The sequence below is a fragment of the Vidua macroura genome, chromosome 2, assembly GCF_024509145.1.
Source record: "Vidua macroura isolate BioBank_ID:100142 chromosome 2, ASM2450914v1, whole genome shotgun sequence".
Taxonomy (NCBI): Eukaryota; Metazoa; Chordata; class Aves; order Passeriformes; family Viduidae; genus Vidua; species Vidua macroura.
In genome coordinates, this window is record NC_071572.1 from 104,220,756 (window position 1) to 104,248,298 (window position 27,543).

General features: G+C 34.7%; 1 protein-coding gene across 1 annotated transcript in view; it reads right to left on the bottom strand.

Moving 5' to 3' along the window:
- Positions 1-27,543, bottom strand: part of NCAM2 (neural cell adhesion molecule 2) — a 140,664-nt gene that overhangs the window by 28,284 nt on the left and 84,837 nt on the right. Inside the window, exons 13-15 of the mRNA XM_053969832.1 lie at positions 14,814-14,933; positions 12,686-12,807; positions 6,064-6,244 (exon numbers count right to left, since the gene is read on the bottom strand). Coding sequence (XP_053825807.1) covers positions 6,064-6,244; positions 12,686-12,807; positions 14,814-14,933 — 423 coding nt within the window. The remainder of the gene's footprint in view (positions 1-6,063; positions 6,245-12,685; positions 12,808-14,813; positions 14,934-27,543) is intronic.

Here is a 27,543-nt window from a genome sequence, read left to right on the forward strand (position 1 = left end):
CCAGACAGTTGTCTTGCCACTCAGAGGGACATCAGCAGGCCAGAGAAATGGGTTGACAGGAACATTGGGAAGTTCAACAAGAGGAAATGCAAATCTCTGCCCCAGGAAAAAACAATCCTGGTGACCATTTCACAGCTAAGGGCCACCCAGCTGGAAAGCAGCTTCGCAGAAAAGGCCCTGGGGGTCCTACTGGATGCCAAGTTTAACAAGAGGCAGCAATGTGCTCTGGAGGCAAGAAAGGTTAATGGAAATGACCTTCCAGCAGAGGCCTTGGCTATGCAAGCCCTCTCTCACAGGATACGCTGACCTTGAGGCTTGGTGGTAATCACACAGAATCTGATTTCACACAGATATGAAATGAATTAAAATCTAGGAAAAGTGTTTCAAAGGACACAAGAGCTGTTCAGTCTGGAAGCTTGACCATAGGAATGGTCAGTCAATGAATGTTACATGCTTTTGTGGTGGAGAACAGAACATGAGTGAGGAAGGTGGCTTTTTGGCTTCTCTTTGTGGATGCATGGTCAGGGGTGAGTCAACCCTTCAGACAAGGGGACAATGCCCTTCAGAGCTAGGGAGACTGTGCCAGGGCACCCACACAGCCCATGGGTTGAAGGGATGTGAGAGACAGGGTGCAGCAAGGGAATATGTTCTTTGATTGCAAGAGGTGACAGGAACAAAAACCTTCCCCAGCTACACAGATGGGATCATAGAGCATTTATTTCTATCCTCAAAAGGTCACCTAATTGCTTCACTGAGAGCAAAATTCAAGGAAAATACTTGCCTTGAAATAAAACTGTGAGAATTGGGGAAACTTGTTTCTGTTTTGCTGTAATTAGTAATTTTGATTTTCTGGATACAAAACCTTATCCTAGCTTCTATTCTAACAAAACACTGTCCAAATAGCTCAAAAGCTCTAGTAATACATCATAAAATGTATATACATAAATGCAACCCCAAATATATACACACATACTTGAAGCAATGATAAGAACTGCTTTTATTTTTGTCCAAGATTGAGCACCAAGATGTTTCCTATTACCATCCCAGTAGCAGTTGCATCTGGACAGTTTTCCTTATCTCCTGTTAATAGGCCCATCAATGTCTCCCCTCATGACTCAGAGATAACACTCTCCAAGAGCCAGTTCTGTTTAACAGGTGATTAAGAACACACCTTGTGACTCAAAATAACATCAGCCCATTGTGAGATGCTCCACCCAGGGGGAGAAGCTAGGCATTCCCACCTGGACAAATCCAGGGATTTCTAGACAGAAAGGCAGCCTTTCCACAGGTTTCCAAGAAGACACAGCAACCACATCTGCCACTCCAAGAGGACTGCAGCCACTCCAATTTGGACTGCTACCAGCACGCTGGCCAAAGCGGGTGTCAGGTTGTATTCTGTCTTTGCCAGTGGTCTTCCTTTTGTATCATTGTGTGTATTTTTGTCTTTTGTTTTCCCTTTTCCCAATAAATTGTATTTCTGACTTGGAGTCTCTCACTGGTTTTGCTTTCAAACCAGAACAATTTTTCATTCACATCAAGACCACTGCAGATCCCATTGTATTTTTGTAAAAACTGCTGATAAAAATCATGTTTGACACTGGTGGTGATGAGAAAAAATACTATGTATTACTGTCCCTCTTTTGCCTCCCACTATGTGATTTAAAGTGTAGTGATAGACATACATGGAAAAAAAAAAATGAGATATTCAAGGGATTAAACTGTTTTCAGGCATGGAAATAAAAAATTACTCTCAAAGTTCATGCATTATTGGAAAAAACAAACAAACAAAACCCCCTCAAACAACCAATATCATAAAATAAGAAAAATGGATCTAAGAGGTTCTTGTTATCCCCAAATGTCTTTTTCATTTTCCCACTATTGCACCAAGTTATTAACTTTTAGTAAAGAAGAAAAAAAAACTGTGATAAAACACAACTTGCAACCATTTTTAATATATCTACTGGCCTTTCAAAGTAACAGCACTGACTGGATAAGAGCCTTTGGAAAATGGCACTTTCATAAATCTGCTATTCCTGAATATATATTTAACACTTGCAGAAAGGATCTTTTTTAGCACTTTCCATTCCATCTTCTTTTGAGATTTAGTATAAACCTGTACATGTGTTTTTAGGTTGCAACTGTAATGGTTCAGGATGACAACAGATTTGGACACTTTTGTACCATCTGTGGGGTACAAAGACAGGATCTCTGTCTTCTCGCTGTAGAGAAAGAGTGAAAGGGCCCCTACAAATGGGCTGTAGAGTCAGCTCTGGGAGCTAATGGACTTGAGCTGTTCCCAGGGGCTTTTATGGCTGCAGAGGTTAGTCCATGCTCTCCTAACATGGATAAAGAGCTAAAGCACACAGTTCCTTTGACAATCCCACAGGACTAGAAGCTCAACAGTATAGATAACCCAGAAGAAAATTTTATAAAACATGACAAATCAGCACTAAAAGTGTGATAAATACTCAGAGGTGAACACACTGAGGTTAGAGTTGCACCTGCCTGCAAGTATTGCTAACTGACATCCCTAGTGAGATTTTGGAACACATAAAATACTACATTTAAGACTGTGTCACTCTTTCTCCAAGCATGAGTTCATGTTAATATGCCTAAGTGAAATGTGAAATACAGATATAGAATTGTAACCACAAAAAATAACTCAAAAAAGTAGGAAGGAAAATGGTGTGTATGTATAAATATATATATATATATATAATATTTATATATATATGTAATATTTATATATATATTTACATATATACATTAATAAATTTATACATACAGTCATTTAAATCAAAATTATTTAAGAAGGTTTGCTGGACATTTCTCAAAGTCAGTGCAAGTTTCCATTGATAAAACCTTTAGAAAACCAGGAAACTTTCTTAAAAATATTACAAATTTTGATGAACTAATCACAAATGTGAGTGGCTCAGTGAATGGATACTGTGTTACAGGCCTAGGAACACACATTATGAAACAAGTAGATCTACATTTGGAGGCTGCTGAGGCCATCCATATGAAAATTTAAAGGAATGTCTGTCTCATTTATGCACCTCCTTGATGCCAGAGATCAATTTGCAGCCTCAAGCTCCTTCCCAAACCTAAGACTATTACTGGAAGATCATCATATTGTGCTGTCATGGGATTTGACTTGCAGCCAGGAGCTGGTACTTGCACATTTCCCTAGGAAGCAGAAGCTATAGATTCAGTGCCCACAGGAGTTCTATATTCACATAAGTAGAGTTTTGGCTTCCAGCTCCTGTCCCCAGGGACTACAACTTCTGCCTGATAGCCAATGGCTTTTGAAAGCACAAACAAGCTCCTTCTGCAGAATTTAGAAGCCAGGATTTAGGTCTTGTGACTACTCCAATTTCCCTACTAAGCACCCACTGAAGGACAGCCAACATATCCTTGCTTCTATCTCCCTTTAGTCTTGCTTCAGTCTCCCAGATTTATTGCATTAGCTTGATACAGTTCACCAGTGTATTATGCTATATGTAGTTAACCAACAAGATATGCTTGGGATAAGTAATATTCATGAGATTGCATACACAGGGTCTACAGATTTATTTCTCTTTAAATTTAGGACCAGACATAAACACTCAGTTCAGCTGAAGTGCCACAAATTTGGGCAAATACAGATGAACACCTTCAGGAGTCTTAGAGGTTTTTCTAATAATTACATAAATAAAATGAAAGGAAACCTCGATTACTGTAGCCACTGAGAAAGCACAGGACAAATGATGCAGATTTCATTCAAAAATCTACCCAGTTTCATTCTTGTTGCCTATTTCCTGTTTAAAATTTATCTGTAGACACCTAGCTGTTTATACCAAAGCCTCAAACAAATAGTGCATCATCAGAGTTAACTGACACCAGAAAGAATATTTCTGCTCAAACTTAAGCATTTTATACATAAACTGTATTATGTTTTAATGGATTACATTCATATTTTTGCAGCATTATGTATATATGTATATAATATTATATGGTAGTTATAATATTATGTCATTCCCAAACAAGATAATCATGCTGACTCATGAATATGAAGACTAATGTTCCACTGATTCTAAATGTCTTTTGACATACTTTTGTCTACAGAATGTTCTTATGATGGGAATTTCACACTCTTTTTCAGGCTTTGAAAAAGCAGTTGTCAAGGAAACTAATTAGTTCCACAATCATAATTGCAGTAATGATTCTTATAAATAAGACTTGAAGTTAAATAGTGTTACAGACTTCTTATAATTACATAGAGGTTATGGGAGACCACTGAAAGGAAAAAGCCCCTAAGAACCTATAAAACTCTTTCTAGAGAGAGGCTTTCTATCTTTCTTCTGAAATTAACTAAACTACTTTTTACTTGAATGTCTAGAGACCACCTATGTTATCATTTACTGAAGAGAATTAATTTTCTCTGCTACAGCAGTTGTGGCAATAGTCCAGAATAGATTACATAATTATAAAAGGCTAAAGTTAGAATACATTGCAAAAGAAGTAATATTTTTGTTTCACATATGCAAAATTGAAAAATGCCTTATCTCTTCCCTAAGTAAGTTTATACTTATTTTTCTACTTGACAGATATTTTTTTTTGGGACAATGAGTTTCCTTACATTTCTTTTTCACTTTTCTTTTTCAATCATGGGAAATTTTATTTCTGAATGATGGCAATCACAAGGCTCTGCCTGTTTAAAAACAAGTACACAGAACCTATTGAGACCCTGAATTTCAATCAAGATGCAAATCAGCTTTACTTCAATTCAAGTGCATAAACCAAATATTTGTACTAGAACTGAATCTGAGTCTATGAATGAATTACAAATGTGTTTTCTTTTCAATAAATAAAAGGTAAGGATGAATCCAATATTAAAAAAAAAAAAAACAAACTTATATGTAATATTCAAAAATTTTGCAGAGATCTTGAGATAACTTTCCTGAAAATATACTTGAAGGAAACTTACAATAGACAAGAAAAAAATAGACAGTTATTTCAAAATTTTCTGAAAGCACACTAGTCCATGACTCATTCCAGCTCATTGGCACTCTATCAATGCTAGTCTGGTGTTCAGATTGAAATACAGGTATTAATATGGTTTACATTTTTATATATTTGCCATTGTATTTATTTGGCAAGTCTTTTCTTGATTCTAATACAGTAACAATTTAAAAAATGGTAGTCATAAAATACTATGTTAGAGGATTTAGAACCTGATTTTTCAAGTGGTAATGATGATACTGATCTAATTTGGAAATAATTATTAAAGATGCAGCTCATAATTTTAATTTGAAGTTTGAAATTTTTTCCTCATAGTATTTTCTTTATAAAAATTAGAATTACCCACAATACTTCAGAAAATACCTTATTTTAGGTTTATTGTTAACTAAATAATTTTTCATTGTTGCATCAAAATAAAGCCTTATATTGGAAAGCATTAAAACTCATACACTCACGCTTAACTAAAATGCAGTTTTTCTTAAATAGAATTTCAAACCTTCCTATTTACAGACTCAAAAACATAAACAAAGTTTCTATAGATTTCAAATGTTGTAGACCAGCCTCATAGAAGACTGTTTGGTCACTATGTTAGGGTGAATCATTCAGACAGTATCTAAACAAGAGTATTTGAAATTTTAACCTCATCAGACACTAAAATAAATGCCTTCATTACATGTATAGCTCAAACACATGTAGAGATGGGACTGAAATCAAGAATTCTAGAAAATAACTGGCTTAACCAGACAATAGGCAGTACAAGGCAACTTGAAAACCAGGTGTATCTTAAATATGGTATTTCTTCTTGATTGCCATCAACAGGGTTGAAGAAACAATATTTCTTCTATACTTAAAAATATATACTTAAAAATTACTTTATTACTAAGAGAAAAGTAGGAGACAGGGTACCATTTAAGGGTCCTGAATCAATTTTTTGCTGTTAATAAAATCTGGGTTCTCACACTTTTCCAGTCCAAGACTTCAGTTACGTTATGCTCAACTATACGCAGTGTACTATGAGTTGGAAATAATTCATAGACAGAAAAGACGATGAAATTAACTTACCTGTAATAATGTTTGGCTTTGGTGGCATGCTGAATTCATACAATGTTGGTTCAGAATAACCCAGTCTGTTGGCAGCTGTAATTTGTACTTCATAACCCATGGTCCATTGAAGATGCTCTAAGATGATGTGGTCTCTACTACCCTGTACTTTTTTCTCTAGCCACTGGTCTTCCTTATCTTTCTGTAAAGATGAAAATAATTCTTTCAGTTCTCCCAAACTCTTGTATTATTTAGATATTATTTATATACAGTCTAAAGACTGTATGTACATGATGCACAAAGATATGGTGTTGCCTTTACAGAGGTTATGAACACTGATCTAATTTTGGAGTTCTGAAGACTTAGGCTTTTTGTAGTTTTGACTACTCCTTATCATGTTTCTACAATGTGGATTTAGAGAATTTTGTGGTCAATCCTTTCAAACTTTTTGGCTTCAATTTATTCTTTGCTCAAATACTGGGTTTTATTTTATAGAACAGCAGGCTAATCACTTATATAATAAAATACTAAAGAATGATTAAAATCCAACAAACCCTGCTTACAGGAATAATTTCATCCAGGTGAAAGTTCCTACTTGATGCGGTGATAGACTAATGAAAAACATCAGAATGGTAGGTCAGTTACAAATCATGAAGAAAACTACATAGACTGGAGTGAAAACAGTTTGTTCATCATACAGTGAAAACAGTATTTTCTGTAAAGGATACTTTCCCATATCCTGATGGATACTTCCTATTGCAATCACCTCATTGCAATAGAATCTACTCATATTCTCACTATACTAAACTCCTTTTACAAAATATATTTTTGCATACCACTGCTGAAATAGAAGGAGCTAATACTGATGGCAATATGCATTTGAAAATACTCCTTAGTGATATGAGGAATAGCATTGTTACGTAGCACTGTATTTTAGTCTGTTTAAATTGGTGAGGAATGGGAGGAGTTAGAAAAAATACAGCTAGATTTCAAAGAATAGCCACATGAATCAGAAGTTCCCTACATAATCTCAGTATTGTGCACAGATGCCATTGAAGATACTAGGGCATTCCAAAGGGTTTCAGAAACATAGAAAGAAAAAATAATATACTAATTTGGAAACTAAAGATGCAGGCTAATACAGTTGCTGCAGAAAAAGACAGTATTGAAAACAGAGATATGAGTATAATTTGAAAACGAACTGCAAAAATCTATGTGATGAATGGAATAAATGTTCACTTCTGCAGACAGAGGAACAAGTGAAAAGACAGGTGTTCCACAATTTGGTCAGATGAAAAATAATGAATGAGCTGAAATGTCACAAGATACCTGGATATGCTATGCCAGATACTGTAATTTAGTTGAAACTGAAACCAAATGGGTGAACTGAGATAAATGAAACTTATAAATAAATGAAACAAGCCCTGAGTGCAAAGACAGAAAACTTTTTTGAAGAGTAACAAATACAAGTTAGGAGGAAGAGGAATGAAGTATCTGGAAAGCAAGGTGTGTTCTAAAGATAGAGAGATGAAATCTTCCAGAGTACTGTCTGCTTATGGCTTTTTAAAGAAGAAAAAAAGAAAACAAAAAACCCACAAACAAATAAACAAACAAAACCCCCAAAAACCAAACAAAACCAACCAGCCAAACAAACAAAAAAAGAAAATAACTTTTATGTCCTTCATTATAGCTGCTATTTCAGCTATATTGCATTATTAAGTACTTTCCCCTAAGCAGAGCTCAGTAATGTCTCCACGTTTGATTTACTACAAGCATAGAAATGGAAAAAGAGGGATGAGAACACAAATCATGGGTCTGCCAGGTAAATTTTCCCACAAATCTCCCTGTTTAATATAGGACTCTTTCAATTGTAGCTTAAGGAGCAGAAGAGAGAACCGTAAGATATCACTTTGTACGTTATTAGGTTGGTCTGTTATTAATACTTAAAATTTATAAAAAGCTCTACATATGCACAGAGTTCTACAACAAAAGAAATGAAATTTCTAAATTACAAATAGTAGTCAAGTTTGGGGGATGAATTAATATAAATGTCTTCAATAATCATTAGCAACAAATGCACATTTACAGAAAGTGTGATGGGATCTGCAACCTCAGAGATTAAAATGTTCCTTTATTTGCATCTTATTTTGTTTCATATTATGCAGAAATACTCCTTTACAAAAGGCCACTGATAACCTAGCTAGTGACTGGCAGTTCAGGGGATTTTACTGCCCACTTCCATTACTTTTCAGCCTTATATTAACAGAAAAAAAAATTAACCAAAAAATCACATAATTATTTCATAAATGTGTATATATTGGTTCTATATCATTTTGGCTTCATATTTTTTTCATAATATAAGTATCAGTCAAATTTATTTAATAGTCTAAGAAGTAAGTTTTTAAGACAGCTGTAACCTAACCACCTAAATACCCTGACAAACACAAAACCAAAACCAAAACCACCTCCCTTGAGACAAACAAACCCACAAAAACAACAAAAACTAAACAAAGAAGTATAAAACTCTGGTGTACCATGACTTTAATGCTTCTCAAAACTGAGGGCACACCTCACAACAGTGGACATAAAGCCAAACCATTGTTTAGGCAGCAGTTTACTAGTGTGGAAAACAACATCTCTCTCCTTAATGGTCATTCTACATTGTATCCAAAATCACATTCTCTGGAATCTAGTAAAAAGTGAGAAAAAGTGATTAACCCCCTTCAACCCTTCCCTTATTCTCCATCCTCTCTAAATTGTTGAGCTGAAAGCTCAGCTCAAATACACTTATAATAGTGGTCCCTGTGATGAAAAAATGGACAGGAGACACTACACTGTCTTGAAAACTAGCAGGAAAAAATAACAAGAAATCCTCACAGAAGAAAATCTGGTCATTTAAAGCAGTGACTTCACAAGAATTAATTACATCAGGTTGGGGATTTCTAGGTCTGGTAATATGGGTAAAAAAGTTCAGGGGCAAATATTAAACCAAGCACAAAACAGCTGGTAATGTACCTGGTATTAAAATGCACAGAAAATCAGAGGATCCAGCTGGTAGACTGGAATCTAGAGATGCAAAAGCATTTACATGCTTCTTGGTCAGTATCTCAGAGTGGGAGCAAATGAAAATTATCTCTTTTAAAATATTCTGTATCTATAAAGTTTCTTGTAGAACCCAATATAAAGGAACAAAATTGACATGTGCTACATCAACACAGTCAAAAAAGAGAGAATGTGCTTCAGAGCGAAGCACATAAACTATCAAACTTATCTGTCAAAATTCAGAACATTAATGGTAACCCCGTCACAGGTCAAAAACAGGTGAACAAGTTTTAGGCCTGTAAAACCAGCCACTTTAGCAAATTTTTCTTGCATCTATCAAAAGGTTTATAACCATAAAGGAGAGTTATTTTCATTATTCTGTTCTAATTCCAAATGTTCACTAAAATTTGCCCTGCCAGGGAAAAATGAAAACAACCCTCTTCCTCTCGGCACACTTTTTTTTTTTTTTTTTTTTTTTTTTTTTTTTTTTTTTTTTTTTTTGTTTTGTTTTGTTTTGTTTTTTTGTAGCTCACTGTTGGCATTCTGTGATCTGGCAGTACAGAAATGCTAAGACACCTATTCAGAACTTTCTTTTTAAGCATTATGAAGTTAGCTTAAGCAGTGTCAACACTGTCCAAAGGCTGTTCTGTAGCCTGCCTTTCTCTTGTCCGTCTGTCTTGGCCACCTGACTGCCCTGAGCTGCTGTGACAGCCTCTCTCCTGTGTCCCAACTGCTCCTTTCTCCTGGGCCTCCTTGTCTCGTCAACACTCCTCTCTTGATTTTAATTTATTACTCTGGTATTTGATAAATGCCCCATCAGGTAACAGCCATTTACCAATTGATTACACATTTCCATGATTTACATGGATAAAGCTTCACATCTGTTGTGAAACACCAGCAAGCCATCATGTGTGTCCCAACCAACTTTGGAAGCACCATAAGCAGAAGAACCAAAGGGAGGTTTAAGTTGGGTCCCTTGAAAAAATATGAAAGAGTTCCTATAAGAAGTGTGGTTGGCTGGTCACCTCTGGCACCAGACAGGACGCTTCCCTAGAGAATTCCCACCACTGTTCTTTCCAGCTGGTTACTGGGGAACAATTTTCCCTTGTTTTACTCTCTCCCTTCCTATTCCTTCCTACGGAAACGTTGAAGTCAATGTGTGCAATCAGCCTCAGACTCCATCAGTGAAGTTTTGTCAGGCTGTCTCAACTTAGTGCAACAACACAAAAAAAAAAAAAAAAAAAAAAAAAAAAAAAAAAAAAAAAAAAAGAGGCTGCTAATCATAAAAATTTCACAGTACCTAATACTCTGGAATACAGAAGAAGATGTTAAGCTGCTGTAGTCTGATTGTAGTCAGTAATTCCTGCCCATAATATGAAGAAACTGATGCTACGAAAGGAATATTCAACAGAATGAAATACATGATTTCCAGAAAAAAACTTACTGATTGCCCTCAACCAGGCTGTAATATTGCTTTAATATCTTAAAGGCTGTCCTTCCTCCAGTTAAAAAAAAAAAAAAAAAAAAATCTGCATAAAACTTACACATGGGTAAATTAACTTTTTGAAGAAAAAGCCATTGATGTATGGGTTGTTATCAAAAATGCTCTTCAAACATGCAAGCAAATACATTGGTCCAGGTGCTAATAATAAGGCTGGCAAGAGTTGTAGGAAAGCTAATTAAAAATGACCAATGGGGAAGATGGAAGAGAAGCAGTTAACAGATAATATGAACTTTAAATAGCATTCATTCTTGCTGATTAAAACACACAAAAAAAAAATTATTCTGCTTCTTTTGTTGTAGAAAGTCCTTTAATTTAATGAAATTGCTTTTTCAATTGGAAGTTCAAGGAGTTAAGGATTCAAGGTCCAAGGAAAAGCTATCTTCTTCAGTAACCTTTTAAGTTTCCAGTTACTGCTTAAGCTGCACATTTACCTTCCAACACCATACAGGAAAAGTAATCTTTCATACTGTAATATTGTACCTTAGTAAAAACACAAGATCAAAATTAGATTTCCAAAATTTTTTTGGGATAGAACCAAAAGAATTTATCTTATTTTAATAATAAAAACAGATTAAATTCCACATACTGCATGAATGCATTATATTTAAACTGTTTATGTTGTACTCAGTGGTAAATACTTAAAGGCACTGTAATCTAACTACGAAGTTCAATCCTGCAAAACTCCATTTTTATCTTGTATTGCATATTTTACTACCCTCGTCTTCTTTGCTATTACTTTTCTTTTATGTCTACTGTATTCACTGGATGGAAAGTCATTTAAGAAGGTCAATTAAAATTTAGGAATCAGTGATAGCAGAATAACTTCTGGTCATTCCCCCAGACTACTCTTAAGACTGCTATCAAATATTTCTCAATAAATTTGGAGCTAATAATCTTATTTGGTTATATTTAGCATAGGACAATAATTTTACATACCAGGTTTAGCATTTGGATAATCCCTAGACTATAATCAAAAAAGTTACATTATAGTAAACATGAGGAAATGTGACAAAAACCTATTACAAGTTAAGGATCTGTCTTTTCCTTTTGGTAACATTCCAACAGGTTCTATAGTCACTTTCTCAAAAATTGCTTCTTTCTGTGAATAAATACAGTCCTCACTACCTTCCATATAACATGCCTAGATATCCAATGTTACATTTTCAATTTTCTAGACTTTTCATGGACATGAAATTCTGCTGTAACACTCCGGTAAAATAGGTCTACTCAATAAAAGTACTACACAAGGAAATTTTTAAAAAATTCACACTGTAATGAAACACATCACTTTTTCCAGCTCTGCAGCTACTTCTTCAATCCAATAATTTCTAAACATAGTAGATCAGGAAATGTATTTTAGCTACATTATTATTAATAATAAGAAACCCACAAAACGTTTTTTTTAAATATATTATATAATGCAGAAAAGCCTGGTTTTTAAACTTGCTGGATATGATGATAGAACACCAAAACAGAGCTTTTTAGAAGGCAGAATGCAAAAAAACTCTGCTTGATGACTCTCTAAAAACAGATATATGCCCTGAAACTAATGAAATTCCCAACAATGTGTCAATGGCTTTTGTAAGATAAGACTTGGAATTCAGGCAAATAAAAGATATTTAATGTGATCAGCTAATTAATGCCATTTACAATTAATATGGAGCACTCCAATATAGCTTTCTATCAATACAGATGCATTTTTAATAGATTGAAAATTTGCTGTTCAAACAGCCTTTAAGTGTGTAATTTTAATGTTAGCTAATTTACTGTGTTTTTAAAAGCTGAACACGAATGTCCCACTTTTACTATGCAATCAAAAAAGAATATAGTTTTCTTGGTAACATGAATTTTCAGTATACCTTTAGGAATAGCTGAATGCTTTTTTTTTTTTTTTTTTTTTCAATTTTTATTTTATATGCTGTCAGCTGCAATTCATTTCCAAAAGAAAACATGCTATATCTTTTTTTTTTTTTTTCAAATAATTTTCTGGAATAAAACCACTTTGGTAAATTTCAAATAATATCAACAATTTTCTCTGCATTATAAACAGATATTAACAAGCATAATTCACTTATTTTGATCAACTGTAATACTTACACTTCTGTATTTGACAATATATTCCAGTATGGGGGCACCTCCATCATCTTGTTTAGTTATGCTAAGTTTAAAACTCTTGCCACTCTCTGGTTGTCCGTGAATTGAAGGGGGGCTTGGCTCCCCTAAATAAGGAAACAAACAGTACACAATAATAATAATAAATCAGCACTGAGATAACTCTTAAATTACAGCTAGGAACTTGTTCATAATAATTTTAATCAAAATGTTAAAATAAATATGATCATTCCAGGCACTAGAAAACAGCCTTTATAAGAATGTTAAATACTGTGATTGAAATATGATTGAAATATGTTCTAATGTAGATTCCTCATACAAGGAAGGAAATAAAATTATGTGAAGTATGAAAGAAATATTCATTTGTTTGATATCTTCTGACTTCCAACATTTTTAAATGGAATTTCCTTCCAAAATCATTTCGTCATCAATTCAGCAAGGCTGGTAACCTGCTACTCATACTGAAGTTTAAAAGACACTCTCTTACACGTAAGCATACATAACTTAAGCATAACCTTTAATCCTATGTGAGATTTCTAAATTGCAATACAGTTTTTAAATTTAAAGTAAATTTACTCTCCAATAAATGTACCAAGTCAAATTAGAGTAAAAGATATCTAAGAATAACAACTTCTTAAAGAAGTCAGTATCAAGAGTAAAAGCAAAGAATAATATTTTCAAATCTAAAACTAAATGTCTTAAGTTATAATAATAAGATAAAGGTAGTCTTAACATGCAATCAAAAGATTAACGGCCACTTTCAGACACTTTTCCAGTCAAAAATTCACATATTATCTTTTCTATATGCAATGCCTATTACATTTTTTTTAAAATGAACATATACTGAAGTGTCTTATCTTTGAAATATCTGTAAATGTGCATTTACCCAGAGAGATACTGTTCCTTTGGAAATAATTGTATTGTGTTTAGTACTTACTAAAGTAAGGATAAATGTACTTAGATCACAACATAAAACTTATCTAGCTTTCTATCAGATAGAAAGATACATATTATACATATATCTATATATAGGCATGATGTCTCTCAGTTTGTGTCATTCTTTCATCAAGTATACTGATAGGTTATCTGTCTTGGAATATATTTAGAATATGTATATGCTTCTATGAAAAAGAAATTTGAAAGATGTCAAGTTAATATTTTAAAACAGAAGAAACATATAATGCAATAAAACATAAAATAATATAACATAACACAGTAATAAATATAATGTAATGTAATCTAATATAATATAATATCACATAAATATTTTCTGTTCTTTGTAGTTACATTACTTTTATTGTTCATTCCCTTAGGGCCAGTATTAGTTACACTGAGTACTGCCCTATTCAGCAAACAGCTCTGCTGCAAGAGATTTATGACAGACTCGTCTGGCAGTAGCTGCTGATGTATTTCAACATGTTTGTTTGATTACTGTACACTGCCATCTGGTAGTTCCTTTGCTTTTCTCCTCTCTATGTATTTAATTTATTTACTGTTGTTTCTATTTAAAGATAATTTGAGAAAAATATTTTTCATTTGCCCTTAATATTTTAATCTGAACCTCTGGCCTACAGTTACTACAAATACAAAATTGGTTTAATAGAATTTCTCATTTGCATGTAGTCATAGGAAAAACAATTTATTCTCATAATTTCTTCCATAGGTTAAGAGTTCTATTTGATGCTTGATAATTGCAGAACAATAGCACCATAGTTTGGTGGCAAAATGTCTCAAGAAATGGCCAATTTACTTCTCTTAGATGTGGATAATACCCTGAGTGTTAATAAGAAAAATTCCTTATTCTAGTATCTCTCATGGTTTGTGCTCCATTATATGAAATAAAGGCTTTTCTGAATCTAAAAAATGTAAGATAATGGGATAAATGCTCCAATTTAAGTACACTCATACTTCTTGAAAGGGTGGAATAACAAAACATGATTTCTGAGAAACAATGTAAAAACTGACATAAACTGATATAATACACTGGGAAGTGGATTATAATAAACCTGAAGCATTATCTACAGTGGATCATAATTCAAATCTAGGAATATAATAATAATTATAATAATAATAATAGTAATAATTTTCATTTAACAGCACAAGGATTACTCACGGACAGGTAAGGTCTGAAAGATCTCAATTTTGCTATACTCTCCTTGCCCTTTTCCATTTACAGCAGCTACTTTGATTTCATAAGTTGTATTTGGTTCCAAATTGCTCAGAACAACCATAGCTAAAGGAAAGAAAAAAAAAAGGAATAAAATTTGATGAAGTAATAAATTTATAAAAAAACCCTGTAAGACAATTTCATAATTTGCTTTCTTTATTTGTAAATTAATGAGTCTCATATTCTGACAGTACATTGGTTTTATAATAGTACATCAGCTTTTTTGTTGAGTGCTAATAGTCCCTTTTTTCATCTGCAAAAAATCATTGCTGTGACTGAGCAAGTCATGCTTCTGAAGGAACAGTGAAGTCAGTGTTAGAGAAGCCAAAGGCAACAATTAAGGACCTTGATGGGGAGCAGTATTTTATGTTCTGATTGTGAGCACAGTGGATTGGCTCTGCACACCCAGGTTTTGGTAGCGGGGCTGCTACAGGGGTTGCTTCTTTGAGAAGGTGCCGGAAGCTTCTCCCATGTCTGACAGAGCCAATCCCAGCTGGCTCCAGGCTGGACCCACTTCTGGCCAAGTCTGAGTCCATCAGTGACAGTAGCCTTCTGTGATAACATATTTAAGAAGGAAAAAACTTATTGTGTAGATGTATTTGTGGCCAGAGAAGAGTAGGATGAGGATGTGAGAGGAACAGCCCTGTAGACAGCCAGATCAGTGCAGAAGGAGGGGCAGGAGTTGCTCCAGAACTGAGATTCCCCTTCAGCCCATGGTACAGCCCATGGAGATGCCACTGTGCCCCTTCAGCCCATGGTACAGCCCATGGAGATGCCACTGTGCCCCTTCAGCCCATGGGAGACCATGGGGATACAGAGTTCCACCTGCAGCCATGGAAGAGGCACACACCAGAGCAGATGGATGCTGAGAGAAGGCTTTGACCCTGTGGGAAGCCTGTGCTGGAACAGGCTCCTGGCAGGGACCTGCAGACTCATTCCAGGAGCCCATACTGGAGCAGGTTTCCTGGTAGGATTTGTGACCCTGTGGAGAAACCATGCTAAAGTAGCCTGTCCTTGAAGAATTGATCCTGGGGAAGAGTGGCCCACTCTGGAGAAGTTAATGGAAAACTGTTGTCCACGGGATGGACTCAGTTTGGTGTAGTTCATGGAGAACTGTCTCCCATGGGAGGGACCATGTGCTGGAGAAGAGGAAGCACTCCACTCCCTGAGCAGCAGCAGGAACAATGTGTGATGAACTCCTTTCATGACCAGGTGACCCACTTAGTGGATGCAGGAAGGGTTGTGGATGTTGTGTACCTGGACATCAGCAAGGCCTTTGACACTGTCTCTCACAGCACACTCCTGGAAAAGCTGGCAGCCCACGGCTTGGACAGGAGCACTCTTTGCTGGGTTAAGAGCTGGCTGGATGGCCGGGCCCAGAGAGTGGTGGTGAACAGTGCTGCATCCTGATGGTGGCCAGTCACCAGTGGTGTTCCTCAGGGATCTGTGCTGGGACCAGTTCTGTTCAGTATCTTTATTGATGACATGGATGAGGGGATTGAGTCTCTTATTAGTAAATTTGCAGATAACACTAAGCTGGGAGCATGTGTTAATCTGTTGGAAGGTAGGAGGGCTTTGCAGAGAGACCTGGAACGGTTGGGTGGATGGGCAGAGTCCAACAGGATGAAGTTTAATAAATCCAAGTGCCAAGTCCTGCATTTTGGCCACAATAACCCCCTGCAGCATTATAGGCTGGGGACAGTGTAGCTGGACAATGCCCAGGCAGAAAGGGACCTGGGGCTACTGGTGACAGCCGACTGGATATGAGCCAGCAGTGTGCCCTGGTGGCCAAGAAGGCCAAAGGCATCCTGGTCGGTGTCAGGAATAGTGTGGCCAGCAGGAGCAGAGAGGTCATTCTTCCCCTGTACTTGGCAAGTGCTGTAGAAATGTAATATCTTAAAATAGAGCCAGTAGTATCTTTCACAGTCCTAGAGAGCCTAATTTTTTTCATTATAAAGAAGCATTTTTTTAGCTGCTTTAAGCCTTCAAGTTATATATCCAATGAAAGCATAATTATTTCTGTCCATACTCTTTGTTATTCTTTTCAGTGCAGATTTATTAGAATTTCTATTTCTTTAGTTTATACAGCAGTCTGACAGAGTTCCCATTAAATGTGAAGCTAAAGGGATTTAATGAATTTGGAAAAACAGTAACTTCTACATTTCACACTCTATTATGGGCACTTTGCATGAATTTGCCATTGAAACATAACTGTTTTCTTGTAAACAGAGCAGTAGAATTGTATGTCTTCCCGCATGTTTTAGCTTTATCATTTTATAGATTTAAAAATACTGAACTCTAAAGTATAATCATGTCATGAAAAAATAATGTATCATCATGAGAATAAGAATAGAATTAGGAGATATAACATTGAGTTCTGTTAAGATGAAATTTAAAACTTAACTAAGCAGTAGTAGTATTTGACTTGCCTTTCAGCCATGATTATTTTCCAAGGATGAATAATTTCACTGAAAAGAAACCTTAGGGCATACCAAATATTAGTGCTACTGTAAGTGTTTTTAAAATTTAAACAACATAAAAGCACGACTACAAGTCCATAGTTAAAAAAATGCAAATGTGTTAGCTACATGAAACCTAAGGATCTAATTTTATAAACACTCCTGGGACCTAGAGAAATGAATAAAATTACTTTTATATGCAGTATTTAAAGAATCAGTGTATACTTTAGAATCCCCTGCACAGCACTATGTATACAATGACTTTTGCAATTACATTTGTGGAATTAACCCAGGCATATCTGTTAGTGTAATAGGTCCTCAAAAACTGGACCCACTTAGTATCAGTGATGGTGTGAGGTGTATATATTATATATGTAGGAAAAATTTTAACTATGGCCTTCTGAAAACAAAGAAAAGAGCCATTCTGGATTAGAATACATACTCCAGTTGTAACAGAATACTTGGAGTAATTAAGATTAAGAAGTTGTCTCACAGAGTGTTACAAAAGTGCGGGACTGAAGAGTAATCTAAGAGAAATTAAAATTTCACTGCTCGCTAGGAGTTGAGATTGGAAGAAAATACTTCATAAACCAGTTAAGTTCTTTTTTTTTTATAATGTATGTATCTGCTATTTAAGTATAAAATCAGCTTATTCATCTTTCCATACACAAATAACTTTTTCTCACAGGAAAATAGTCCTGGGCATGATGAATATTTTGATTTTTTTCACATTCAGGGCATAAATGTGAAAAGAACCAGTCCACTGCATACCATATGCTTACATTATGCCATTGGCATATTTCTTGATGGATATCAGGTTCCAGATATGCTGAAAGTGAAATCCTTTTCTTTCAGAGTATCATTTGAGATTTTACATTTTCTTCCAGCTGTTATATCCGTAGATTTTGTCCTTCTAATTACAGTATCTGTGAGCTTTAGCTGGATAATTCAATTTTGTGGATTGATTTTCCTGGCATAATTCACGATGTGACTCGTTAGATTGAGGAGTAGATTTGGAAGGAATACTCCAAAGAGGGAAAAGCAGAACAGTCACTTGTGAACTCTCCAAATTAGATAAATTATCTAATTTAAGTTATTTAATTAATAAATTAACATGATTCACAACAGCTCAGAGCTTAGTGTTATCCATTTATAAGGGAGGCTTTAAGTCTCAAGGTAGCCTAGGAGGACATAATGGCACAAAACGTTGCCAGGTATATAGGTTTTGGTTTAGTATGCTATATTAAGGCTTTAATACAAAATTATTAATATTTTTTGACAAGATATGCCATGAATATTGTTGCTAGTTTGTTTTTTTTTTTTAATTTTGTCAGCCAGAAGTTAAAAGGAAACACAACAACAGAAAATAATTAAACCTTACTGAATAAAAAAATTAAGTTTAACCTATTATGTGATAATAGGTTAATCCTAAAGTTTAAGCAACATTAAGTATCATCATTTTATCATGTTACAGATTTAAAAATACTGAACTCTAAAGTATAATCATGTCATGAAAAAATAATGGGTTTTTTTCCTTCTTTTTATTTTACAGATTCTTGTAATTTGCAAGCAAATTACAATAAATTGAAAAAAATTAACCCAGTACAGAAAAAACCCCACAGAAATATGTTAGAAAAAAATGCAGAACTTCATACTATTTAAAATACAGCTTGCAAGCATTTCATCTAGGAAAGTTCCTTTTATTGTCACAGATTTTTAACTGCTGTCAAAACGAACCATGGGAAAACAACATCTAACACAAGATTTGTTGTGAAATAAATTGTACCATAAATCCAAGTCAGTAAAACCAAAACAAAATTCCCCAGCTGCTTCTCTGGTCCAGGATAGGTTGTTTATGTTACTTTATTACAGCAGAATGAGAGGAAAAAATGTCTGGCATATTAAATTGTCTTTTCATTGAAGTAATCTGCCTCAGAAACCTTCTAAGAATTGTGATATATTACATAAATCATTACCAAGGAAAAGAAGGTTAGGGGAACTAGCAGTACAGCTCCTCTACATTAATCCCAAAGTGGATCTCATATGAGGTTAATTAACAGAAATACCACATGTTACATTGCTCTCACTGGAGAGGTATCTGCTGCATAGAACAATGTTATTCCAGTTCCAAATTCAATCCCTTGAGGATGTCAGATCTAACTGAAGGATATAAATTTATTTTGAAACAAAGTAGCTGAGACATTGTTGCTGAAATAACATCTTCACTCCTATATATGTGAGATTGTGGTGGCAGAGTGAAATTTCTGTCAAAGAAGCATTACAAATTTGAGGATAGCTTGGGGTTTTTTTCTTCTCTCCCTTTAATCTGAATCTATATTACTACAGAGGATGAATGTAGCCTGACTACTGTGCATGTTAATAAGTGGAGTGTTTTGATTTAACAGCATTTTACTGAACCTATTACTCATTATTTTACTACTCAAGGAAAAACTGAGTCCCCTGGAAATACCTGAATCTCTTTCAGAGAAAAAAAAAAAAAAAAGAATAGCATTTTTATGAAGCTTAAACAGGTTTCTCTCTGTGATGATGATTCATGTTCTTTTAAGGGCAGGAGAAAAAGTCATGGGAAGACAGCAGTGAGTAACTCAAGGTGATGAAGTAATAAGGTTCTGTACAAATGTTTGAGACTCTTGTAGATGACACAGAATATGAGGAACTTTGCCCAAAATTGGTCTGCCTGGGATGAGCAACAACTGTTTTGTTTATTCTAAGTGTTTGCACTGTGGGAGGAAGAGTATATAACCTCTTTTTTTCTGGCTGAGACTAACAGTTAGCTCTAGCTGAGCTCACAGAAATATTGACAGAATGAAGTTATAAATTGCCACAGGGGACAAGTATGGGGGAAAAAATAAAAAAAAAAAAAGGATTTTGCTACACAATAGACAAAATGTTAATTCATATGTAGAAACAGCCTGGCTGTCTCAGTTCCATCTGTCTGCTTTGCCCAAATAACAATTAATTTCATAAATACTCATTCAAGCATCTGGCTATAACTGTCAGAATTCAGCTAACACAAATAAATGAACTTTAATAATGAAAATATTTCAAGTTACACACTCTATGAAATAAAGATAACGATAGCAAATCAAACTGTCAGTGAAATCATAATAAATTGGACACAATATCTAACTTTAAGTAATTCCCTAAAACAGCAGAAACAAATGTCACCATTTTAATAATCAGATAAAATGGTTCTGTTCCAAGACTTTCCATATTTCTTTGCACTATAATGTATAATTATTAAATTAGTTTGGAATAAAAGTATTAGCCATTTATTTAACTGTGAATACAAATAAAAACCCATGAATAAAGATACACAGTGTAGTAGATCAGGTATAATTAATATAATCTAATGTTCACTAATATGAGTAATTTCTTTACAAAACACTTTTCAGTAGCTGACATTAAAAACACATTTGGCAAAAATAGCTTTAATATTTTTATTAATATTAATATATAACACCTGAAAACACAATTACCATGTTAAATACCTTTCTTCCATGCATTTAGTTTTTAATTTTACTGGGCTGGATTTTGAGATATCACTATATAAACTGAACCAAAAATAGCATCCCTATTCAAGGATTTTCTTTAATACCTATTTCTACTGAAAAAAAAACTAGTCAGAAAAGATTAAGTAATCCATGGGAAAATCATAGTTGCAAAATGCACAGTACTATAAATTAATGAAAATAAAGCAAGCAGGAGTGTAAACTAAAGTGCCTAGAAAAGAGCAAATTTGTGGATTGACAACATAATTTATAATATATTGAATCATCATGAATCCAAAAGATGGGGTTCTTCATTTAACAAACTTCAGGTATAAAAATGAATATATTTTCTTTAGAAGTTCATTTATTTAAAAAACACCCTTACTTCAACTTATTTTTAATGAGAATAACAGCAGAGCACACAGGGAAAAAAAGAAAACATTCCTGGAACAAAAGCAATCTATTGAGACAGATATTCATATCAGTAAACCTTCCACAGGTTTATTCAGAACAGAAACACACTTGCAGGAATTCCATATAAAATAACTCATCTGTGCAGTATTTAAAAAATAAAGTTGATGCATGTATCATTTTTAGGCTATAGGTTTACAAAAAATACTTGTACTTCAAATGATAAACCATATTATCTTGATACCTTCTTCAATTTTTTCTGTTATACTGATTTGCCAATAATATAAAATATTTCATGAACAAATCTTGCCACTTGTACAGATTAGCATCCTATCAGCAATCATGTGCAACCAGGATCTAGCTTTGACAGATTCTGTTCCCATCACCACTACAATGGAATTTATATTTCAAACGCACACTCTTTAATATCTCTTTCTCCAAGTTTTTATTTATATATTGCTTTGACTACCTTTATTATGACAAAGCCAGCTGCCTAATACCAAATCTTTAAAAATGCAGTCAACTTCCATAAAAGGCACTTGTAGATATTAAAGGAAAGGGAAATGGAAGTCAAAGAATAGGAAAGGGAAAAGAGAGAAGGAAATGGAAGAGGAAAAGGAGAGGAGAAAGAAAGAATGGACAATTAGAAACTTAATAAGTACCACTAAATATAAAGTTCAGGATAGAGAGTGCTTGAAACAACTGATATTCCCTGTAAGAAGATCTTGTTAGACTAAACAAAGGCATCCTGAATGAAAAAAATCTTTACAGAATGCAATAGGTAAAAATGGAAATACATACTCAGCTTCAAAATCACTCAATTCAAATACATTTCAAAAACAAACGCTCTTTGAATTACCTCTTTTAAAGTGTCAGGTCTCCTCCCAGTATTCATTAGTCCTTATTTTTATTTATTTAATAAGTGTTTTAGAACAAGCTTTTAAGAAATATTTTACAATTTTTTGTGTGTGTGTGCACAGCACTGTCGGTGTTTTGTAGTGTTGCAACTTATCGGACAGTAATTTAACAATGTTCAATGATGGATAACAGTTTCCTGTCACAGCATTTAGAAGCATTTAATTTAATCAATACAAATTTTGGATCTCATGGAGACTGGTGAACTTTAGCACAGTCCTTAGAAGAACTGACTGCACTTTTTTTTTTTTTTTTTGGCATGTTCAGACCAGGTATTAGAAATAGTCATACACTGGGAGAGACATGAAGCACTGAAACAGGTTATTCCAAGACAAGAGGGCGAGTAATCTCCATCCCTGGGACTTGAGACTGAGTTAGACAGAACTGACATGACCTCATCTAGGACTGGCAGTAGTCTTGATTCAAGCAGGAGGCTGGACCAGATAAATACCAAATATTCCTGCCAACCAAATTTTCTGACTCTATAAATTAAAGGGGAATACTGTCTTGGTTCTTGGAACATTTTGTCCTCTACTATAAAACTATTGTACAATTCTTAATGGTAAGATTTTGCTTGGAAAAGCAGCCTGACACTTGAAAAAGACTATACTAAAAAGTTTAATGAAACAATAAATGAATGCAGTGAAATCAATGGGGATTTGGACTTCTACCAGATATTCCCTTCATGATGTGAAAAGAAAGTATTGTTCAAAATGCTTTCTAACACATGACTAATGTTCTCAGCAGGGTTCATTGTTAAATATTTATGTCACTATAATTGCTGCAATTTTAGTGGTACAAATTATACTGCTAGATATAAAACCTGATTAAGTTAAGCATTTTCATTAATCAAATTTACTTTCTGTAGAGACTAGTTTTAAAATTATCCTGTAAGAAAAAATTTGAGGCCATTGAATACACCGAACTTACATTGTCAATATGAACACAGAAAGACAGCAGAATTAAGACATCTAAGTAAGTAATACTTTATTGAGTGAACACAAAATACTACAAAATGTAGTAAAGGAATAACTGGTGTAATCTCAATGCAGAAGGGCAATCAATGCCCTTATTAAGATAATTTACACTGTCATTTATCCTATTGTTTATTCTCTCTTTGAATAACTTTCAAGTCTGAAAAGAATGGTTAATGGGAGACAACCCAGAAAATAAAACAAGGTCATTTATTAGGAGACTACAAAAACATTTTTATGGTTACCTTGTATGCAGTGCTACTATGTATTCCCTGTTTTATATCGAGGTTTGGAATCTAACCTTGCTTTTTGAAGAAGGAAGTATACTTTGAGGAGGGAGGCAGGACTTAGTCATGAATGTATACCTTCCTTTCCTCTACTCCTACTGCAGCTATATCACTTTGTCTCATTCCTCAGTTGTATAAATCAAACTGTGTCCTATGCCAGTCTATTTCATACATGGCAGAAACTAGAATCTTTCACTGTCCCTTGCAGGGCAGAAAGAATTGTATGTCAGTTTTTCCTGCCCAGTTTTTTGTTTTTTTTTTTTTTTTTTTGCTGTTCCTACAGTGGATCTCCTGTTGTGACTTCCATCCCATCTGAAATTTGTAATACAAAGTTAGATTTGAAAATGATCTCCTACATTCAAAACTCTATCCATGGATTCTTTGTTACTGAAAGATCCTGAGCAGAAGGTGAGGTAGGCTTCACCTGAATTCACAGCAGACAAAAGCTGTATCTTCTAAGCCTGAGGCGCACACTAATTGCCGTGGTGCACCTGGGATACGTTCTGTTGAATGTGTATGTACTAGTTCATGGTGTAGTACATCCACACAGTTTGTCATCTGAAGATCCTGGTGACTGATATAATATATCTGTGTGAAACTAAGGTCTAAACTAGCAACTTATCCTGAACTAGTCTGATAATCCTGATTATTGGTGCAAATATATTCTCTTTTTATCAAAAACCAAAAAAAAAATCACAAACAAACAAAAAGACCCACCCAACAAACAAACAAAAAAAAGCAAACCAAAGGGAAAAAAAAACAACAAAAAATCACAGAATCACTTCAGTTGGAAAAGACTTCTGAAATTCAAGTCCAAGCTCTGACTGATTGCAACTTTGTCAGCTGCCACATCCATTCGTTTCTTGAACGACTCCAGGGATGGTGACTCCATCACCACTCCCTAGGTAGTCCATTCCAAAGTTTAACAACCCTTTGAATGAAATAAATTCTTCCTGATGTTCAGCCTGAACTTCCCCGGCTGCAGTTTAAGACTGTGTTCCCTTGTCCTGTCACTAATTGCCTGGGAGAGGAGACTGCACCCCAGCTGGCAATAACCTCCTTTCATGGAGTTCTAGAGAAGGATAAATTCATCCCTGAGCCTCCTCTTCTCCAGAACAAGCACCCCCAGCTCCCTCAGCTGCTCCTCACAGGACATTGCTGCAGACCTTTCCCCTGTTGCCCTTCTCTGGACACTCTCCAGCCCCTCAATGTCCTTCTGGCAGTGAGGGGCCAGACCTGGACACAGGACTCCAGGTGTGGTCTCACCAGTGTCCACCCAGCACAGGGGACAATCACTGCCCTGGTCCTGGTGGCCACACTCTTGCTGGTACAGGCCAGGTGCCATTGGCCTTCTTGGCCACCTGGGCACAGCTGGCTCATTTCAGCCACAGCTGACCAACACACCGACATTCTTTTCCTCTCAGCAGATTTCCAGCTACTCTGCCTCAGCTTGTAGCACTGCAGGGGGTTGTTGTGGCCAAAATGTCTCCAAAGTCTAAGAAAATAATGAATTTTAACAATTGCACCTACTTCCTATTGCTAACAAAGTTCTGCACAGCTGCAATTTCTATTTCCTATGAGACTTTACAACATATTTAAGATGTTTTGTGTAACAAAATACAATTCATTAGTTTTCTTACGGTGTTACAAAAGTGTACTGTGTTATTATATACAAATTAGATGTGGCTTTCCTTAACCAGATGGACCTAAACTGCCCATTACTACAAATATATCAGTATTCTTACAGTGAAAGAAAACAGAGGTTGAGAATTCAGAAGTTCTTAATGGTAAGCAAAATAAATACCTGAGAGCACAGGGAATGAATATTTTCAATACTATGCTTAGAGAAGCAGAGAATTTTTCACAGGTAAATTCATGTATGTTAGCAAGATTTGTCTCTCAGTTAAGACTGCTATTTAAAATTACATTATCAATTTCACTTTAATTCTGCTTCCTAACTGTAATAAACAGAATATGTAAAATCTCTATGGCTTTTCTCACTTAAGTTGCTGCAGCCTTGGAGAAGCAGGTTCTGACACAGGATTTCTGTGTTTCACTCCTCTAAGCCATGCACTTTTCAAGTCTGGAGCATGCAAAGTGTGAGGAAAAGAAAGTCTACTTGCTCTGTTACCCAATTCAGGAGCTAGCAGAAATCTAACCACCACCACTTGAAAGAAAGAATAAAGCAGCTCCTGATTTCTGCTATCTCCACAGAGGCCATTTTCATGATCCCAAATGCATCTTTCCTAACATTCCCTACTCTGTAAACAGAAAGACCTCGAGGCTGACATGAATGATGATTTCAAGAACTGTTCTTTTGCTTTTCACATGCAAAGATAACTTTCCTTCATAACTTTCTTCCTCATCCCCATCCGACTCTTGTATACTATAATTTATTTCTTACCAATGAAGAAAGAAATGGGGAGACAGAAAAAAGGTCATAAAAAAGAGATTAATTTAAAGATATTGTGAAATGTAATACAGATAGGGCCATGCTATTGTTCTGTTGCTCATTCTTGTATGTGGCTGAAGGAGAGCTCTATTCATAACCACTCTGTCTTTCAATGACCTTGAAAATACTTAAAGAATACTCCGTCATCCTGGAGCACCTTTCTATTTTCTATTACAAAGTGCAGCAGAAGTTTATATACACATAAATATTCCATAAATGTACTTTATCTTTCTCTAAGTAGACAAGCAATGTACAATAAATGTAGATGAATACAATACACACTTGAAAGGCAAAATTTGCAGCTGCACCATGTGTCTCATTTATCAGTTATTCATACCCAATACTGCACTGCATCACTCTTTGCTTAACAAGATTTACCTTTACAAGCCACGTCAGCAAGACCTTTACATCAGATCAGCTGTTCACCATAAATTTACTTGAGAATGTGCAGTTATGAAAAGCCTGAAAGGTCTAAATAGGAAATAGACCAGAGTTATCACAATAGCACCAGGTGAAATACATTTGGAATGACTGATTCTTCATTTAATTTCTTATTAAAATATTTACTACATACTCTTGCAATCAAAGTATCTTCTATTTGTTCCTACAGATTTTTAAGTCTTTGTCTTGAGAAAACCATAAATCACATTGTGCAATGAGCTTTGACTGGTTGACTAAATGCAATTACAAACACAGAATTACAAGGAAAAAAAGAGTAAGTTCAGATAGTGGCTATATCTGCATAAAACTCAGTTGCTCTTAGTTATGAACTCATGCTGTGCAGTAAATTGTCTGGATACTCTTCACTTCTCATGACATTTTATTCACCTTTAAATGTGAAAAGTACATCTCATTCTCCTGATGTTTCAGGTCTGTATAAAAACCCGAAATCTTTAAACATAGTTTTCCCTTTACACTTCTCACTTTCCAGTCTCTCTAATCCATCCATATAATTTAGTTTAAGACATTTATTTACAGTTCAACCTTTTCAACCACCAGAGATTTTTTACAGCAAAGATTTGGATGGAAGCCAAAATTAGTATAGAGACAGAATTAAAGGGCTGAATAACTTTCTTACATGCAGGCGTATACACAAAATAAGTTGGATAAAAAGTAGTCTTTGTCCTCACATTTATTTGTAGCCTATAGCAGTTATAAAACTGCAGTCATTCTTTCACTTTTTCTTTTTAATGACAAATTGTCATTGAAAATTGTATTGGCAAATTGCATAATGCCATTTTATCCCAAGAATTAAGATTAAAAAAAAAGGCACATTTTATTAATATTATTTGTACCAGGTCTTACAACACTATATCTTAATAATATATATATATATATATGTATATATATATATATATGCAATTCTTGCCTTCTGGTAATTTCAAAGCTAGTTTTAAGCTGAGAAAAGTATTTTTGAATCAAGCTAAGTACTCTGTTTATTTTGAAAAAAAAAAAAGAGTTTAGGCTTATCAGTAGTGTCATTAGTATATTAACTGATAAGAGGACTGATCCACAAATTTTTTTCAAAATATTACCAATTACTGACTACTGAAAATTGACAATTTCTTAAATGAAAACACTAATTTTATGTCAATTTGACAATGTGATAATAAATATGACATAATAAAAAAAGTTGGGTATAAAGCAACAATCTATTTTTGGGGTC